General features: G+C 41.2%; 1 protein-coding gene across 3 annotated transcripts in view; it reads left to right on the top strand.

The window, feature by feature from the left end:
- DGUOK (deoxyguanosine kinase) overlaps positions 1-20,679 on the top strand; it is a 29,020-nt gene that overhangs the window by 4,805 nt on the left and 3,536 nt on the right. The window contains exons 2-4 of one of the 3 annotated variants that reach the window (XM_088026454.1): positions 6,294-6,406; positions 14,792-14,979; positions 18,175-18,306. In XM_088026454.1, the coding sequence (XP_087882580.1) occupies positions 6,294-6,406; positions 14,792-14,979; positions 18,175-18,306 (433 nt within the window). Of the gene's footprint in view, positions 1-6,293; positions 6,407-14,791; positions 14,980-18,158; positions 18,307-20,679 lie in introns of all 3 variants that reach the window. The other 2 variants (XM_028116287.2, XM_028116288.2) reach the window with 2 other exon arrangements.

Below are 20,679 nucleotides of genomic sequence, written 5' to 3'. Positions count from 1 at the left end.
CAGGTTAGATATGTTTAGAGGGGCTTTTCTTGTAGTCATGCAGTTCTGAGTACTGTTGATCTGATCCTGTAAGTGCAGACCACAACCCATAAGGAAAATGGGTCAGTGAAGTAGCACCCAGTGGCGCCCAGTATGAGTTAAGAAGTCATATGCCATGTGTGATGGAAAATGAAAAGTTTGGTGCCTAGAATTCCTTAAGATCTAAGAAATAAAATACTTAGTCTGTCTTCTAAGTGTATTCATGGCTACAGTGTGTTATTGCCTCCCCAAACCAGTTATTTTATAATTACAGACCTCAGTTGAAGAAAGGATTGCTGTATGAGATACTGGCAGTGAGTCATCTCAGACCATTCTCACTTTGATTTTCAAAGACCCAACCAAAAAAGAGGAAACTTTGTCACTTTTACAGCCTAGAGACTTCTACATAAAGCAGAGGAGAGAGCTTCCCTAATAGTATGTTCCATATAGTCTAACGTTACTAATGTGCATCTATTGCTTTTATTGCATATAAACAATTGGGTGAAGAATCTTAGGGAAAAAAGGCCTATTTATTCTCAATGTTGTATATTGGAGTCTTTGTTTCTGTGATTCACCTCGTTCCATCCATCTCCTTTCCTGGTATCTGGCTGGATACTCAGGATGCAAAGGGAACAAGGTCAGTTTGTATCTTCAAAAAGCAAGTGGAGAGAGTGACGGGGTCACAGATAATTATAATGTAATACCTTGGTAAGTTGGGGCAGGCAGTGGTTAGCTTTGCCCCCCCCGCCCCCGCCCCGGGGTGAAGTGGACCAGAGAGGGTTCAAGAAGGCTTCACTGAGAAGGAGATAGTGAAAGGATGAATCGTATGCTGGGAGCTGAGAGCAACTTTTGTTGTTGTTGTGAAGCATAGTTTCCCATGGGAAAAAGAGTAAGAGGAATCAGAGCAAAAAGGTATTAAGTTTCTTTTAAGCCTGCTGAGTGATTTTTGTTAAGTTTGCCCAGAATGCTTTTGGGCTCAGAGCCTTTCTGATCCTGGGTACTTTGTTTCAGGGTTGGAGTATAAGCTCCTTGAGGGCAGGGTCTCCGCCTAGTTCATTGCTTTAAATACAGTACCTAGCACCTGGTAGCTCTTCCATAAACATCCAGTAAGTGAATGAGTAGATGGATACAGCATCAAATGTAAAGCCTAAAATACAGGCTTTACATGTTCTTTGGAAGACTTCTTTTTTTTTTTTTTTTTTTTTTTAAAGATAGTTTTACATTTACTGTCTTAGTTTGCTTTTTGGTACAAGGTTTCAGAATTGGATTTTTGCCATGTTTTAAATTTTGTTCAGGATAGGAAAATGCCTGGAGGTGATGGTATGTTTAAAAGGCTCACACAAAATACAGCTGTATTACATTGAAGGTAATATGTTATTCGGGGTGTTACATCAGATACTATCTAATTGCTAGATTTTAGCAGAATGTAGCAATAGCAGGCATCATAGTTTATAGAAAAATTTGTGGAGAGAAAAAAATCATGACTTAGGAAAGGATGGAAATTAGCAGCAGAACTCTTTGATGTAGCTTGTGGAATGACAGTCCTAGTGCTAATAAAAATCAACATGTTGTACTAATATACTCTAAGAAAGTACCTCCTGCCCTTTTCCAAGTCATGGCACATATAATAAAGTTCAGTAAGAGCTAAGATCTGAAAGGAAGGTTTGATTCTGAGATTGGATACCTCCCAAATCTCATGATATTAAAAAGTATATTGAGAGATAACAGTGAACCTGAGATCTAACTAAATTGTGATAATGATACCATAAGCAGCTGGTGCTCTGCCGAGAGACCAAAGGGAGGACTTTGTCTTGTTCGCCCAGTGCTTCATGAAGAGGAGTGGCTTTTGGTGGACATGAGTGTTCTGCTCCCTAGGAGGAGGCCAGTGTAGCAGGAAAGAAGCAGACAGGAATGCCTGGGTGGCTCAGTCGTTAAGCGTCTGCCTTTGGCCTAGGTCATGATTCCAGGGTCCTGGGATCAGGTCCCACATCAGGCTCCTTGCTCAGCGGGGAGCCTGCTTCTCCCTCTGCCTGCCGCTCCCCCTGCTTGTGCTCTCACGCTGTCTTTCTGGCAAATAAAGTCTTAAAAAAAAAAAGGAAAAAAGCAGACAACATTACTCTTATGAAGCCCCTGGGAACACTTTACAACATATGTCTTAAAAAATAAAACAAAAAAACAGGGACGCCTGGGTGGCTCGGATAGTTAAGTGTCTGACTCTTGATTTTGGCTCAGGTCATGGTCTCAGAGTTGTGAGACGGAGCCCTGCATTGGGCTCTGTTCTCTGGAGAGTCAGCTTGAGATTTTCTCTCCGCTCCCCCCCCGCTCCTCCCCCCTCAAATAAATAAGTAAATCTTGAACAACAACAACAATCAAAACCCAAGCAGGAAGAAAAAACTTACGCTTAGGTATTATAGCACTAAAAAATGTTATGCTGTGTGCAGTTTTAATATGAGTATATAACTTTGAATTATCTTTTAAAATTATTCCATATTTGTGGCTGGTGCCTGGCACAGCTGAGTTCCATTGGAATACAGCTTAAGAAATACTGCCCTATGGCAAATGACCCAGGCTCTCCGAGCGCAAGAGCAACCTGGATGGCACAGCACTTAGGACCTGCCACCACCATTTACTGTCATTCTTTGCTGAAACCGGCTCCTGATTACTAAACTGGCTTTCCAGAAGCTTTTGAATGGGCAGTGGGGTGCAGGGTAGAAGTATTGTCCTGGTGTAATTGTTCCAGTAATTGGAACTGTATATTTCCCATTACATCAAATTTGTTGGCATTCCGGGTTTTGTGTGTTTAAAAGGCATGAGTCGGTTCCTCAGAGTCCTGGCTGCTTTTAGATGAACTAATAGTGTCTGATCTCAGAGGTGAAGCTGGAATTCCCCAACCCTCAGGGCCCTTCCTTTCCATCTGCAGTAGTTTCTTAGATTGTTTTTAACTTCTAAAAATGTAATTCTAACGATCATTCAATCCCAGCAATCTCAATTGCCTTAATCTTTCCCTATTAATTAAAATAGCTTTTTGACTGGTAGGCAGGGACCACGTTTTAGATTTAATCAACAACCTGCAGTCTAAATTTTGCCCATCTATGTCAAATATTTTAAAATAGGGGCTACTCAGAGCAGGCAGGCATCTGATAATATATAAACTCAACCAATTTGTAATTCCTGTCAGTCTGTTAGGTACTTCATGGCAAGCCTGTAGGCTTTTATTCAGTAGTCTGGTATGTGGTTTTAGAACCTATATATATTTTTTAAAAAACTACCTCTGTTGATTTTGATCAGATTGTTCCGGATAGCAACCTCAAATAGAAGTATGCATTAGGGGGAGCGCCTGGGTGGCTCAGTCGTTAAGTGTCTGCCTTCAGCTCAGGTCATGATCCCAGGGTCCTGGGATCGAGCCCCCAGTCGGGCTCCCTGCTCAGCCGGAAGCCTGCTTCTTTCTCTCCTGCTCCCCCTGCTTGTGTTCCCTCTCTCGCTGTTTCTCTCTCTCTCTCTCTGTCAAACAAATAAAGAAAATCTTAAAAAAAAAAAAAGTATGCATTAGGATCACTTGGGGCATACTTACAAATGTGGATTCCTGAGTCCCAAACCCAGAGAGTCAGATCCTATTAAGAAACCAAAATTAAGACCCATGAAGCAATCAAAACACTTAAATGCTAAACATGTCATAAGCAGTTAATAAATATTGTTTGATTCAATTGCCCAGTGTGGTAGGTCTTCCATGTGAGCTAGAGACATTCTAAACTTCATGGAAGAGGTGGGGCCTTAGGCTTGGTAGGGGGAAAGGGTTTAGATGCAGGCCAGGAAGAGCAGGGGAAGGCATTTATTCACCGATATGTGGGAAGAGCAGAGGCTGGACAGATATGCAAAGGCACACATGGGCTGGGTAGAGATGGAACTGAGAGAGGAGCATGACTGTACAGAACACACAGATTCATGTTGTTTGTTCTTAGCTTGTGTTGTTCAGACAGGAGCTGGAGTGCTGTGTAATCAGTGGCGCACATTGGATGTGTGGGCTCTTCTGTGACATCCCCTCATTCCTGATGAGTAGCTGTGAGTGGCTGATAGAACTGACTTGAAAGGTTCTTCCCTTCCTTCTTTTGGTTCCATTTGGGTTCCTCCTCAGGGTAGAACTTGCTTGAGAAAGACCATCTCTCATAGAAGGGATTGAACTCCAAACATACTCTTAAGTCATTTTTTTATTTTTAACAAATGTCAGTTTCAGAGGGAACCAAAATTAGTAGTGTATTAAGTGTTTTATTCAGTCAGGTCATTGCACTGGGCTCTGATTCCACCCTGTGTACCCTAGAGGAGCCCCATCTTCTACCTGGAGAAACAGAATTACAATTGCAGTGATGAATTCTTACCCAGAAAGCCAGGCCAAGTATAAAGGATGATTAGCTGATCCAGCTCAGAGGCATCAGGACCTGGAAAAGCTTTATACAGGGAGCACATCTGAGCAGAATCTTGAAGATTGAGTAGGAGTTGACCAGGTGAGGAGAGGAGGTGCTCCAGGAAACGGGAATGCATAGGCAAAATCACATTTGCGGGAAAGAACATGGCATGATTGGAGTTGGAAGGAATTTGGTCAGCAGGAATTTGGTGTCTAAAAGAAGCTGAGGCTGGAGAGGTACACGCAGGGGCCAGATCTTGCTGTGTCTCATAGACCATGTCAAAGGTTGGATTTTTCGTGAAGGCAATAGGGTTTTAAGCAGTGTTATTTTGTGTTCACTGTGGCTGCAGTATGAGTGATGGATTAAAGAGGGCAAAGCCAGAGTCAGAGAGGCAAGAGGTGAGAGCTTGATCTTGAGCTTGGAGGTGGGAATGGAGAGAAGAGGACAGATGGGGGAAATTTAGAAGGCAGGTGCAAAAGGACTTGGTGGCTACTTGAGGTTTGGCAGAGGAGGGAGAAGTTCTGACAGTGAGTGATGCTGCTGCCGTCCCGTGAGGTCTGGGGTATGGGAGGACGTTCAGTTTGCTGGGGACGATGATGACTTCATTTATGTAGGGAGCAGATTGATTTTGAGGTGGTTGTGGGACATCCAAGTGGTGGTGTCTGGAGAGCTCTTAGATAGTGAGTCTGGAGCTCATGGAAGGTAATGGGCCAGACACTGGCGTAAATGGGAAGAGATCATTTGTTGTACTAGATTGGTTTCATCTCCAAAATATTCCTCAAAGCAACCACTACTTTCCACCTCCTCTGCCATCCCTTGGTTCAGGCTGCAATTATCTTCTAATTGCTTTGCCTGCTTCTGTGTCAGTCTGTTCTTACACAGCTGGCAGAGTGATCTTTTAAAAATGAGATGGAATCTTATTTCCCTGCTTAAAATCCATTGCCACTGACTTCCCATTACTCTTAGAATAGATTCAAACTTCTTACCATGCTATGAGGTCGTGCCTGATCTGGCCTGGCCTGCCTACCTGCCTCTACACACATCTTAGAGCCACTCTTCTCCCTCACTTGACCATGCCTCTTCTAGGCCCAGGCTTTTCTTCTGTCTCCTCCTACACCAGGTTCTTTCTCTTTTCCTTGCCTTTGTTTATGCGGCTCCCTCTGCCTGGATTACCCTTACCCCTCGTCTGGCCTGGTTATCTCCTCACCTTTCAGATCTTACCTCAGATAGCATTTTCTCCAGAGGAAACTTCCCCAGTCTCCTGAGCTGTATTAGAGCCGTCCTGCATTTTTCTTTCCTAGCACTTAACAGTTTGTTATTAGTTATTCCATGTTTGTTTAGTATCTCCCATACAAGCTCCGTGAGGGCAAAATCTGTCCTGTGTTTGGTTTGCCATTGTACCCCCAGTGCCGGACAGTCCTGAGCCCATAGTAAGCACTCCAATAAGTAGTGGTTAGGTTTGTTGAATGAATGAGGGTCATAATCTCAATTTTCTTTCCTGAAAAACTTGCGGTTTTTATACTCCCACGGAATAAATATGATTCAAGCCTTACAACTTAAGTAGCTGACTTCCTCTACATTGGGTAGTCCTCTTACATTTTCAGCTCTCATTAAATACTTGGCCTCTGGGAGGTTAGGGCATTAACATTGCAAGTTAGATCTTAAGGGTATTTTTCCTCACTGTTGCCTGTGTTCATTACGGTGACTGGTTAGCATGGCCTGCCCCATCATCATTCGGACACTGGTCTGGTGCTGAGTGCGGAAATTGGGAAAACTGGTACTTGTTGCCTTCAGTTGGGCCCCCGAATTTAGTAGCAGCTTTCTCCTGCAGCCCTGATGTGGGAAGGGTCCCAATACATGCTATTTGCATTGCAGCCGTGGGAAAGTCCACCTTTGTGAAGTTACTCACGAAAACTTACCCAGAGTGGCACATAGCTACAGAACCTATAGCAACATGGCAGAGTGTCCAGGCTGTTGGCACCCAAAAAGTAAGTTTTCAGTTGTGGTGGGTAGTTGGCCAGCATGGGTGAATAAACTAATTGTAATAATCCAATTTGCTCTGAGTAGGTGAAACAGCCCAGTTTGAGTTTCTTTTTTTAAAATCCTTTCATTCCAGAAAGCAGACCACATATGCCAGAGAGGATATGACTTGTTTGAATATGTTTAGTTTTGATTTTTGTGGTTTTTACATGTCTACATAAGTGACTGCCTCTGTTCTTTGTGGTTTCCCAAAGTATGTCCAGCTGTCCTGGCTTTGTCATTCCTACCCTTGAGTATATTACTGAAGCTGACCTTCAGGATTAAGAGCTAATTATAGTGATTTTAACTTATTTATGAAGTTTTAGAAATTGGAAGGGACTTCGCGAACATCTTGTCACACTCTGAGTCAATGCAAAAATAATAGCTAACGTTTATAAAGCGCACACTTTGCCACATACTGTGCCAAGTGCTGTACATTTCACTTCTGCCTCATGGCATAGGACCTAGTGTCAGGTCTACTGCTTTGGGAAGGGCCATAGCGTTGGTTTCAAAATCAGCCATAATCCATGTGAGTAGGGAAGGACCAGTTTGGACGTGAACCTTAGGGGTAGCTGAGGAAATGGCACTACGTTGCCTCAGTCTCCACACTCTCCTCCCGCAGCCACCAAGAACAGTCCACTAAGTGGCTTGTTCTAGTTTTTAACAAAACTCTAATTGTTAGAAAGTTCTTGTATGAGCCACTTTGCGTCCCTGTGACTCTGAGTCATTGGTTCAAGTTCTGCTTCTTAAGTTTTTAACTTCTCTACATGACAACCCTTCATATAGTTGAAGATAATTCATGATTTGTTTGCTCTTTCTCCTCCTTGCGTCTTCTTTCAAGCCACACACCATTTTCCCCCAGACTGTTCCTCATTCTGAAGTAACTTTGTCTAGGTGATAAGCTCCAGTTGGTTAGTTTTCCACTTAGACTAAGAGTGGTACTCTAAATGGTAAAGAGTATCATAGAACTTGTTCTAGGTGGCATTTTTCTGTTATTCCTCCTCAAAATTGTGTTACCTCTTTTGGCAGGCACATCATGCTTATTGTGGACATATGTTTTTTTAAATTGTTTCTGTGTGTGTATGTATGTTTGTGAAGTTAATTTTCCATTTAGAAAATAAATTACATATCTTTTTCTGAGTATGCCACAGGTCACCTATTGTGGGATTTAAAAATATTTCCACAGATTGTTGAGCTTTCCTTTAAGAGGTAGACCCTAATTCTCTTATTGAGTGGCTAGACTTAGCGACTTGATTCTGATGAATAGAATGTAGCAGGAATAACAGTAGGACTTGCTAGGGTAGGCCAAAAAAGACATTGTATCTTCTACCTTGATCTGTCTTGATCACTTTTGGCTCTGGGGATGCCAGCTGCCATGTCATGAAGCATCCTTGTCTGTGAAGAGGCCCATGAAGCAAGCAATTGAGTCCTCCTACCAACAGCAGTGTGAGTCTTTTTGGAAGTGGATCCTTTGGCCCCACTCAAGTCTTCAGATGACTGACCTCAGCCAATATCCTGACTGAAACTTCATGAGAAACCCTGAGGCAGAATGAGCTGGCTAAGCTGTGTCCCGATTCCTCGCCCATAGAAACTGAGATAATGAACATTTTTTGTTTAAGCCACTAAACTTTGGCACAATTTGTTATGCAGCGGTAGATAGCTAATACTCCCGTAGTCCCGTTATCCAGAGGTAGTTAACATTTTTGTTCTTTTGGATTTCCTTCTACTTAGGAGAAAATGTATATATTTATATACACCTATACGAATGTATAAAACATATACATTTACTTTTTTTTAAACAAAAATTGTAATTGTTACCTGCATGGCCTTTGATATACAAGGTCTTCCTTTCATAGTAATTTTAATGATTGCAGTATTGCATAATATGATCCTTTAATTAATGTAGTTGATATATTTAATTTAATTAATGTATAATGTTACATGTACTATATGAATTTCTTCCTGTTATAAACAATGTTACAATGATGAATATCCTTGTAGCTACATCTTTTTTCTTGTTAACAGCTAAATTTTGTGTACTTTTGTATTTTCTTAGGATAATCTACAGTTGGAGTTTTAATGTCCAAAAATTACACATCTTGTAGATTGCTGACACCTGTTAAACTTCACAAACATTTCCTTCAGAAAAGTTGTACCACTTTCCCCATACTTTTGGCAACACTGTTTTTCATTGTTGCTAATATGAGGGGCAAGAAAACAGTGCGTTATTTTGTTTTACATATCTTTGATTACCAGTGAATTCAACATCTTTTTTATATTTATCAGCCATTTATTAGTATTCTTTAGTGAATTGCCTATTAAGACCTCTTGTATTTTTCTCCCCGCTACTGAGATCTTCAAATTTTTGTAATGGCTTTATAAGAGCTCATTGTATGTTAAGTATCTTAAGTCTTTATCACATATTGCTGATCCTTTCCCCAGTTTGTCATTTTTCTTTTGTCTCTCTATATGATATATTTTGCAATATAATACATTCAAGTTTTTATGTAGTCAAATCTGTCTTTTTCTTCATAATTACTGCCTTTGGTATTAAAGTTTTAAAAAGACTCTCACAATCCAAAATTATAAAAACATGCGCCTACATTTCTTTCTCTTGCTTTTATGGTTTTATTTTGCTCTTTATGTGACTTTAAAAGTTATAGGAGGCTAATTTTCCCCAAGTCATTATTTACTTTTCGTAGTAGTATTCTTGTTTAGTTTATTCCTGAGTGGTTATTTAATTCTTATTGTGAGTGGGATCCGTTTTCCCATCATCTTTTCCAAACTGGTTGTTATTGTTTTAAAGGAAAGCAGTTAATTGTATGTTTGTCTTGTAATATTACTGTTATTTTTTTTGTTTTATTTGCTTGAGGTTTCAGAACATAATGGTTTTCCCTAAATACTTATAATTTGTAAGAGTTTTCCAATATCCATACTTCACTTCTATTTTCTTGTTTTATTGGGTGGAAGTTCCAGAGCAATACTAACTATAATAGCACTGATGGTAGTCAGTCTTATCTTGTTCTGTCTTTAATGAAACTACCTCTAATGTATCAGTATAAGTTCTGTGATTGTTAATCGTTTCAATAGATCATGTGGAGGAAGTACCCTTCTAATTACTAGGATAGGAACTGTTTTCCTCAGGATCAGATGTTGAATTTTCATCAAAAGCCTTTTTAGTATCTAGTGAGATAACCATGTGGTTTTTCTCTTTTAATCTCTTAGTATCTTAGTCAGTAGATTTGATAATGGCGCCATCTGTACATTCTGGAATGAACCCTTTTGATCATGGTACACTATTCCATTAATTTGCTAATAGATTGTTTGAAATTTTGCATGTATATTTATTTAATTGGTATTACTATTTTTTGACAGGTTTTTACCATCGGGGTATAAAATGAATTGAGAAGTTTTGCACTGTTTTAGTGTAGGAATTATCTATTCTTTGAAGTTAGGATAGAAATCATTTTTTAAATAATACGGATTCAGTGCTGTTTGGGTGGAATAGTTGCTGGACAACTGTTACTTCCTCAGCTATTGTTCAGGGTTTGTGTTTTGTTGTTGTTGTTGTTTTACACCTTCTTGAATCAATTTTGATAATCTTGTTTTCTTAGAAAATTGCCCTTCTATTGAGATTTTCAAATTTAATTGTATAAAAGTAGTACCTGTATTTTTTAATAGTTTAATCCAGAATTACTGTGTCTTTTGTCTGATGTTGCTTGTTTGTGTTAATATTTGGGGAGGGATAGACTTGATAGATGATTGTTCTTTTTTAAAGACCCAGTTAATGGATTTTATTAATTCTGTGGGGACTTGCATTCTAATTCATTAATTTTGGCCTTTAAATTTACTCATTTCTTTCTAAGAACCTCTGTATTTTTAAAGCTCTTTAGGTTGGATGATTAGTTTGTGTATTTTTCTTTTTTTCTTTCCTTAATAATGGAAGTATTTGCAACTGAAAGTTTTCTTCATGGAATAAGCTTTGGCCTTGTCTTTTAGAGTTCGACATATAAGATTTTAACTGAAATACCGAATTTGTAATTGTAGTTTTTGATTTATTCTTTGCCCTGGAATTATTTTTAAGGTATTTTACATTTTCTTTTTTTTTTTTTAAGATCTTATTTATTTATTTGACAGAGAGAGACACAGCGAGAGAGGGAACACAAGCAGGGGGGAGTGGGAGAGGGAGAAGCAGGCTTCCTGCGGAGCAAGGAGCCTGATGCGGGGCTCGATCCCAGGACCCTGGGATCATGACCTGAGCCGAAGGCAGCCGCTTAACCAACTGAGCCACCCAGGCACCCCAATTTTACATTTTCTGAGTAGATTTTGTGTGTGCATTATTTTTTTACTCTAATTTTATTTTGTTATGGTCAGACAACATGGCTTATACAATTTTAATTGGGGGAACTTACTGAGGTATTCTTCATGGCTTACATATGATCGATTTTTATGTATGACCAATTTTGGTAAATGTGCCATGGACTTTTAAGAAGAATATATATTATCTCTAAGGTATGGAATTTGATGTGACATATATTATAAATTCTAAGATGCCATTGATCGTAAGACACGTAATCAATTTAATAATACTTCTAAGGAATAATAAAAATGTCTATTAAAGTTTAACTTAAACATTGTAAGATGTACATCAATTTCAGATATGTGAAAAATAATGACTTAATAACAATTTGAAATAAGCTCTCATTATTGGGGTCTACTTTTTATATTAAATTATGAGAAAAGTGTGTTAAAGTTTGTGCTTTTTGTCCATTTCTCCTTGTATTTTTAATCGGCTCTGCTCTTATATTTCTGAATTTCAGGGCTTTATTACTGTACGTAAAAAGGTTCATGACTCCTTTGTGTAGTCTTTTTTGGTTTATTAGTATAAAAAAAACCCTCTTGTAGCATATAATGCTTTTTTTAAAATACAGTTTTGCCACATCTGCTTTCTTTTTATTTGCATCTATTTGGTGGATTTCACTGTCCCTTTGTCCTTAACTAATACATGGCATTTTGTTTTAGGTATTTTTCTTACAGGATTTTTAGTTTTTACCCAGTGTTAGGGTTTGCCTTTCTTGGGAATTTTTCTCTTTTATTATAATTGTGTTTAACTTATTTCTATCACCTTATTTTGTGCTTTCATTTCCTTTTTTTTCCTTTTTTGCTATATTTAATATTTTTTTTCATTTTTCTCCCCTTTCCTTATATGGGAAACTTACTATTTTTATCCTAACAGGGGAAACCTGTAAATTAAAAATGTACATGTTTAAACCTATCTTTCAATGTTAATGGAGCCTCTGTGAAAGAGAAAAAGAAGCCAAAACCTTTTTATTACCTTCTTTGCCAGGTATATTGAAATTATCTGAAATTTTGTAGATCCAGAATGTTTTTACATTGTGAAATTTCTTTTTTAACAACGGAAATGTGGCACTCAATTTCATAGCCACATAAATAATAGTTCCTTAGTTACACCCTTAATTATACTTAACTCTGTTCTCCTGGTTGATCACTGACCACTGTTTTCTCATTTCCACATCTTCCTGTTTCTTAATTTTTCAGTTGGTTGTAATGTATTTTAGAGAATTTTTTCAGAAAGGGCATGTAGGTGGTATAATTTGAGTGATTGCTTGTCTAAAAATGTCTTCCTTTTGCTCTGTAATATAAAAGGTAGTTTTTGTTGTAGAGAAGTATTATATGGTTCTGATCTTTTTTTTTTTAAATAAGTAATTCATGTGATTTCCCTGCCATTAGATTTTTGTTTTGTTTTTTTGAATTGTTGGTATTTTGGTAGGATAGGTCCAGTTTTGGGTTCTTGTGTGTGCCTGTGTGTGTGTGTGTGTGTGTGTATGAAAGCTGTATATATAAATATATATGAAATCTTTTCTGGTACTCTGAATTTTTCTGGTTGAAAGTCTCGCATCTCAGAAATTTTCTTTAATTTTTTTCTTTTGTTTTAGCTTTTCTATCAGATCAATTCCTTCTTACTATAGCTTCTAGTTTTAAACTTTGTTCTTAAATACTTAGAGCTACTACATGGTTCTGTTAGTGATTCTCAGTGATAATGAAATTTGGTGAGGAGACACACGCCTTAATAGTAATGGTCTTCCCCTGCTCATCTCTTTGCTGCGGGTGGCATTTCCCCTCTCTGTATTGGACTTTTGTCTCATGAGAAGGAACATCATTTCCTTAGGTAGCTTTGTCTGAACTACAGGTACTGTGGAGTTGTGGATCATTTTAGGTCTTGTTTGGAAAGTTGTTTGTGATGCAAAATTATATTATTACTGTGAGGTGGAACACAAGTGACATTACATCTTGATTTATCTTTCCAGAGGAAAGAAAGGAAAGGCAAAAAATACCTTAGCACGATACTACAGTGTACATTGGATCTCCTCCTTCTAACCTGTATGTTTTCATTTCTGTCCTAATTTTCTGTTTTTTTTTTCCTCTTAGTTTAAGGAAAATTTCTTGAGCTGATGTTCTGTATGACATTCACTAATTAGGTTTACTGCAGTGTACAATCTGCTAGTTACTGTCTTCATAGGGTGCTTTGTTTTGGCAGTTGCATTTTTTTCTCCTCTAAGAATGTTCTTTTCATATTATTCCTGTTTTTATGACAGCCTGTTCTTATCAATGTGGCAGTCTCTTGAATCTCATTGATTTTCTGTTTTCTTTTGTTTCTGGCAACAGCTCTGTCTCTTAAGGGGCTGCTTGTCCTGAGCAGATGCATTGGTTTTCTCCCTTTGAATTGCTGAATATTACTGTATCCAGTCATTGTCCCTCTCTTTGCTTATATGTTTGAAGGGATGTTTGCATTTGTTCTGTAGCTGAGATGGGTTCTTTCAGAAATTGTGTAGGCCCTGTACAGAGTTTTGTTCCAGAACAGTTTCCCTTTGGTAGCCCAAAGGCCGCTGATAGAATAGCTCCTACCCAGTCAACCTAGTACATCTGTACACATAGCACCTCACTCCCTTCATTGGGCTTCCATGCAGTCTCATAACTATGCTGCACCCCAAGGGCTCTCTACTGTCTCTAGTGACGCCATCAGAGACTCAAGTGGATTCAGATTTGTCCCCCTGCCTCTACTTCCAACTCTTAACCGGGGGTCATTTGTGAGACTGCTGTGTGTGTGCAGGTTGGAGAATTGGAAGGAGGGAAAACATCTTGTGATCCATTCTGCTCTACCTGCATTGCTCCCCGTGAAGCCTTTCAAAGGGCTGGGATCCTTCTTTGGAATCTATGGTTGATACTTAGCCAAACTGGACCACTTGTGGTTGTCTAACCTAGTTCCCCCTCTATTTTTTTCTCCACCCCAAATGTGCTCTTAGTCCCCATTTCTATCTGTGGAAATTCTATGTATCATTTACTTCCCAGCTTGTCTTTATATGGAGAAGCATTAGAATGAAGTTAGAGGAAGCCAGGTTTGAGTCCCTGTTCTGCATTTACTCATCTTGAAACCTTGGACAAGTAAGTTACTTAACCTGTATGAGTGGATTTGCCCCTCAGGAAAATGAGCATGCAGTAGTGCCCTCTTCATGAAGCTGTTTTGAAGATTAAATGACATAACAGCACAGTGAACACTGAAAATAAATCTTAGTTTGTTTTCTCTACCCCTTACAGCATCGAGCCTATGTAGCGCCTCATCCGTGTAGGCCCTTCAGTTAATGGAGATTGAATGAATTCACTTTTGTGCTGAGTCAGTGGCAGAGCCCAGGAAAGAGTCCAGGGCTCCTGAGTATCTCACACATGTTCCCACCTGCACATGCTGAGTAAATGGGTCTTGAGATACATTTCATAAAGTCTCCAGAATGGAGGAGGAAGGTTTTGTTTGTTTGTTTTAATCCCTTCTGTGAGAGAGAGAGAGAATTCTATTTGTTTGGTTAGTTGGATTTTCAAATAATCCATTGCTTTCTTCTCTGGGTTGAAGTTTTGTAAAGAAATAGCCACAGATGGAAGTTCAAAAGAGAGGCAACATAGTGTTAAAATGGGAAGATTTGATTCCAAGTAGTCTTAGATGGTCGTTGGTTTACTCCTCGTCAGACAGACTCCACAGACAGACTCCACAAACCAGTCAGTGAATGTGTTGATTGTATGGGTGGTTCTTCCTATGCTCTTCTCTGGTGTGTTGAAGATGGCGTGTCCTCTCCCTCTCAAATTCTCATTTTATCAGGTAGGAAAATCTCTTCCTTGATTATACAGCTTTGACTAAACTGGGGGATATGATTATATCTTTTTAGTAAAAGGCAACTTTTGTAATTGCTTCCCTCATTGATTGTTAAACCATGGTGTTGGGGACTAAACACCATGGGGTAAATACACCTTCTAGGAAATGCTCCTCTTTTGTAATTTCCTTGTAGGCCTTCACTGCCCAAAGTCTTGGAAACTTGCTGGATATGATGTACCAGGAACCAGCACGATGGTCCTACACATTCCAGACATTTTCTTTTATGAGCCGCCTGAAAGTACAGCTGGAGCCTTTCCCTGAGAAACTGTTACAGGCCGAGAATGCAATACAGATCTTTGAGAGGTCCGTGTACAGTGACAGGTAAGACCCTGAGCCCTTCACTGGCCACAAGCCCCATGCTCAGTGCTGCATATTTTCCCTTCTTGCTCCACTGTGGTTATTTATTTATTTATTTATTTTATTTATTTGAGGGAGAGCATGAGAGTGGGGGAAGGTCAGGGAGAAGCAGACTCCCCGCTGAGCAGGGAGCCGGATGCGGGACTTGATCCCAGGACTCCAGGATTATGACCTGAGCTGAAGGCAGTTGCTTAACCAACTGAGCCACTCAGGGGCCCTCCACTGTGGTTATTGATAATTGTACTTTTTCATCGTCCGTTTACTTCTGAAGATGCTAAGTTGGTTACCCATTTACTTTCAAATTAGACAACCTAGTTCTACTTCTTAGTGTTCCATAAAACTTCCTGGAGGGAAAAAAGAAGGGTACACTTGTAAGTATCATGTAATTTTTTTTAACATTATCTCAAAATCATGCAAGATACATAGAACAAATCCTATAGGCTACATATTTCTTCTCTACCCCAAGACAGAGTTTACTCTTTATAAAAGCTAAATATGTGAATTACAAGTGATTGAGCTGTAGATTTTGATTCTTTTACAGTTGTTGGGTATACTACTGCATATTTTTCTCTTTGCTTTCCCTGGCCATGCCTCCTGGACTAGGAAGATGAATTACATATAACTGTGCTGGTTACTTGGAAATATATTCACCATGGGTTTTTTGATTTCCAGCCCTTTAGTGAAGTAGACATGTGAGAGACCCCTCAGAAAAAGAAATACTTCGCTTAGAAGCTACAAGATCTTAACATTTTCTTGTAAAGGAAGAGATGAGAATTGATTTTGCTATAGGCAGCTACACATTCTAGATGTTTTCTTCAGAAGGGGCATTTTAGAGATAGAAAGGATAATTCATTATACATTCTAATCATGATGGTAATTTAGACCGTTTCCCTTCTTTAAAAAATTCATTCATTCATTCCTTTGTTCAGCACAGATTTATTAAATCCCCATATGTTCAGGTACCGGGCTAGACCCTGGGGCTGCAGCAGTGAGCAAGGCAGACCCAGTTCCTGCTTTCAGGTCAACCCTAGTGTAATGGGGACTCAGACCGCACACGTGCTCATGTGTGTGATGTGTGTCCCAGAGGAGGAACACAAGTTGTTTGGGAGAGTGGATGACTGGGAGGAAGAAATCTAAATCTTTTCTGGTGGAGTTAAAAGAAACAATAGTATGTGGTTTTAGAACAGGAGCCCTGATGCCTGGGTCCGTAAGCTCATTTTCTGCAGCATCAGCACGCAGTCTGCGGTTGTTCCCTCCCCGTAGTCCTCTGCACCCCAGCTTTCTCCCACCCCGTCACCACCAGCTGTGGGGAAATAAGTGCTTATCCTCAAGAAAGGGGAGGGCCCCTCTTAAAGGGCTTCTTAAAAGATCTGTCATTTTTCTTTATAATATTTTAATTTCTTTTTTTTTTTAAGATTTTATTTGTTTATTTGACAGAGAGACACAGCGAGAGAGGGAACACAAGCAGGGGGAATGGGAGAGGGAGAAGCAGGCTTTCCGCTGAGCAGAGAGCCCGATGTGGGGCTCGATCCCAGGACCCTGGGATCATGACCTGAGCTGAAGGCAGACGCTTAACGACTGAGCCACCTAGGTGCCCCAAGATTTTAATTTCTAAGTTGCCTGTGAAGAAGCTGAAATACTTTTCAGAAATTGAGTTGTAAAAGTCATCTTTCCATGTTGCCTTCAGCTAGACGATAGCTAACCCATTCCAGACTGAGAAAGTTGACTTCGGGAGCTCCTAGTAGATTAATTTCTTCACAGCCTAGCAAAGAAGTAGGTATAGTAACAAAGATGTCTTGAATACTTTGCACCAGTCACTCTTCCAAGCACCTTGTGAGTACTACATACAGTCCTTACAACAATGCTATGAGTCCAGTTCTACTGTTACCTCTTTGTACAGAGGAAGAAATGGGCTGAGGGAGTTGGGTGACTTGCCCATGGCAACACAGTTTGTGAATTTGGGGGCCGGGCTCACACTCAGGAATGTGACACTGCCACCCATTCTCTTAATCGCAACACTTGCAGCCTTGTGGTGTATACTTCCCTGGGCAATTTGTACACAAGGATTCTGAATTTCATTTTCCCAGAAGTGGCCAGTTGCTAAGCGTTGCCTTAGAAACTGGAATTCATTGTTTAGGATGTAAATTGTGTTTTGTATCAAGATGCCTTAGGTTTGAAAGCAGAATTGACCCTTCTGAAGCAATGGGTTCTTGTTAGCTCTGATTTCCTATTTACCAGATGCTCCTTTAGTTGTGAAAGTAAGCAAGGGGCAAGCTCGTTTGATTTTTAGATTGAGCTTTCTTGCACCTGGATTAGAAGCTCAGTAGCAGACGAAGCAAGTGAATAAGGGCTCCTATGTGCTTTGGGGGAGGGTCTGCTTTCTTGGTAACGCTGCATTGAATAAGAAAGGCATCCCCTGCTCTGTAGGTGACACCACTTCAGTACATTTCCTTTTCCACTTATTAACCACACGAGAAGATGGATCAGCAGCCTGGAGACTGGGAAGCCCTCATAAGCCCGAGATGGTTTTTTGGGTTAGGGGATGGCTGCAATAATAAAGAAATCTCAGAAGTGTGAGTTTGCATACACCGAATGCTGTCTGTTCTCACTGGCCTCCAGCAGGGAGAATCGCTGGTGACCGAAGATCGTCTTTTCCACTGCCCCTGTTCTTCCAGTAGATTAATCCAGTTGGAGAGCTGTGATTTTGGCTTCTAGAGTCGACATGCTATTTCCCATCTTACTGTTGAACAAGAAAGGAGATACAGGTTAAGAATTCAGATTTCTTGGGGCGCCTGGGTGGCTCAGTTGGTTAAGCGACTGCCTTCGGCTCAGGTCATGATCTCAGGGTCCTGGGATTGAGCCCCGCATCGGGCTCCCTGCCCCGCGGGAAGCCTGCTTCTCCCTCTCCCGCTCCCCCTGCCTGCATTCCTGCTCTCACTGTGTCTCTGTCAAATAAATAAATAAAATCTTTCAAAAAAAAAAAGAATTCAGATTTCTTAAAGATTGATGAGCTAGAAAGTTTAAGTGGCTTGAACAGTCATGGAACAAGTTGGTTATTGATTTTTCTGCTTCTCTTCCTTTTGCTTTTCATTCCATTTCCCATTCTGATCCCCTCCCCCAATCCCACCTATATTTCCAACCAGGTATATCTTTGCGAAGAATCTTTTTGAAAATGGTTCCCTCAGTGACATCGAATGGCATATCTATCAAGACTGGCATTCTTTTCTCCTGCAGGAGTTTGCCAGCCAGCTCAGATTACATGGCTTCATTTACCTCCAGGCTACTCCCCAGGTAATGTGGAACATCAAGCCTTAATCTTCAGGGCTGTCTGAAACCTAAGAGGTGACGTTCTCCAACACCCGATTTTCTGGTTGAAGAAAGGAGATTGCGGGTATTATGTGGAGCATGGAGAGCAGTGTGGGTCACACCCTCCCGTTCTGGCATTGAGCACCCCATTTCCCACAGGCTTTCTGCGGCAGAGGGCTAAAGCGGATGACTGATAGAAAGGGTCCCTCTCGATGTAACAACAACAGAGAGAAAATCGGGCATTGTCTTTTTCAGCCAGGGTTTGCAGATTGGCTCCTCTGGCCAGGTCACCTGTAGCCAACTGCCTCGGCTTTCCCTTTCCTCCAGCTGGGTCCTCGGAGTCTGATGGTCTTGATGGTTTCCTGCATAGGATGCCGGGAGGAAGTGGAGAGTTTCCTTACCTCACCCTGATACTAGCATAATTTACAGCTAGCTGTCTTTTGAGCCTTAAGGGTGCCACTGGTAAGTCAAGATGGACTACAGAAGTTACATTCCTTGACTTTTTGACTTGGACCCTGGAGCCAGCCTCGTACACAATAGGGTGATGTCGCGGAAGAAGTCTCTGACTGGCAGTGACCATGGACAGCCCCTAGCAGCCTTTCCCCTGGAAGGGTCCTTGCTATCAAATCCAGTGGCTCACACTAGTAGTCTCTAAGGGCTCCTCTGGAGTGGGATTCTGAGTCAAGGCTGGAGGTATATTTTGAGAGGTGTGTTGCTCTTGGCTTTTGAGACATGTAATGGGTGGTCACGTGTCAGGTATACTGCATACTCTTGGGAGGAAAGCTCCCTTCTGACGGGAGGCCACACTTTTTAGAGACAGGCCTGAGCCTTGTGGATGGAGAGGCCTGAGAGCAGCCCGAGCAGGGCTAAAAGATAGTGGGGAGCCCAGCTCGTGGGCTTATAGTAGCTGGAGAGGGGAAGGCCGGCAAGAAAGTCTTCCTCACTTTTTTGTGCACTTGGCATGACTGTGGGAAGGGGACAATGATGATAGCAGTGGTGGCGATTATGACGATGATGAGGATGTGACTGATGTGTCTTCACGGAGAGACTAGCCGCGGTCTTTCAGCTGAGGTAGAATGAGGGAGTTTGAAGGGTTCTTGCAACTTAATGGTAGAAAAAGCAAAAAAGCTTTAAGATTGGATGGGGATTTTGATGCACTTTTGACGGTTTTAGAGCCAGAGACCCAGGAATGCTGATATCCTTCCCCAGAGTCACCCCGACCCCTTCTGTGAGATTCAGAGGTGATGATATCCAAGGGAAGAGCAGAACAGAAGTGAACCACATCTCTGAAAAGCCATGCAGTTGCCTGCATATTCTAATACAGAGCCCTGGGAAATACTGAGTTTAGAGCTTGTGAGATGGACCTAAGGAGGGCGTTTTGCTCCTTTCTACCTCCTCTTCCCTAAGTTCTAAAAAGCAAGCAAACCAACATAAAAAAAAATCAGTCAAAAGAGAGATGTCTGGGCCTCGGTGTCCCCACCCAGCCGCACGGAATCAGGAAGACTGCACAGCCAGCCAGGCCTTGCTGGGGACTGTTGGCGGCATGGAGACGGCGTGCCGGGGATGCCTGGCCCAAATGGCACCTGGATTTGGGCTTGGGAAGCACAGTGGCCAGACCCACCAGCAGAGTTGCAGTCCAGTTGCCATCCCAGCAGCCACTCCTCCTGGGCTGGTTGGTGAAGGGGGCAGGTCAGCAGGAGGGTCCCCCCTTACCCTTCATAGGCCCATTGTCTTTCTTAGTCACATTCAGGTGTGTCCTCCCCATGACGACTGATCGCAGCACACACAGGACTAGAGCACTGCTTGCACAGGACTTGTTAAAGAATTTGTTGTAACCCTGCCAGTAAAACAAGAATTTTGCCAAGTGCTCAAAACAGGACCTTACCTATTAATCCTGCTCCTTGGAATTTACTCCATAAATATGCTCCCACATGGGCAAAGTGGCTCCTGTGCAAGCCAGCACTGTTTGTAATAGCAGCTCATTGGAACACCCCAGGCGGTCACCAGTAGGGCTGGTTGATTGTATTATGCTCTGTCCATATACTGGAAAACTCTGAAGCCGTAAAAATGGGAAAACACTATACTAACAGAACAGTCTCTGAGGCATTATTAAGTGAAGAAAAGCTGGCACAGTGTGTGTGGTGGGACACCTTTTACAAGTATGGTGTTTTTTTAAAAGGTGGGGGGTAAGGTGTATACGCATGAAATATTTCTGAAGGCATGCAAGAAGTTCCCATCGGTGGCGGGTGACATGGAGGACTGCACCTCCAGAAGTTGGGGCTGGAGGGCCGCGTGGTGAGGGAGGGAGGCAAACAACGGACAATGTTTTGAAGCCCTCAGCAGTGAAGGTGGGGTGTG

Source organism: Eumetopias jubatus, unplaced genomic scaffold (genome assembly GCF_037043125.1).
Source record: "Eumetopias jubatus isolate StellerSeaLion01/CBP00866 unplaced genomic scaffold, mEumJub1_p1.0 scaffold_9, whole genome shotgun sequence".
Lineage (NCBI taxonomy): Eukaryota > Metazoa > Chordata > Mammalia > Carnivora > Otariidae > Eumetopias > Eumetopias jubatus.
The sequence above is the reverse complement of the archived record's forward strand: the minus strand, read 5'-3'. Positions and strand labels throughout refer to the sequence as shown.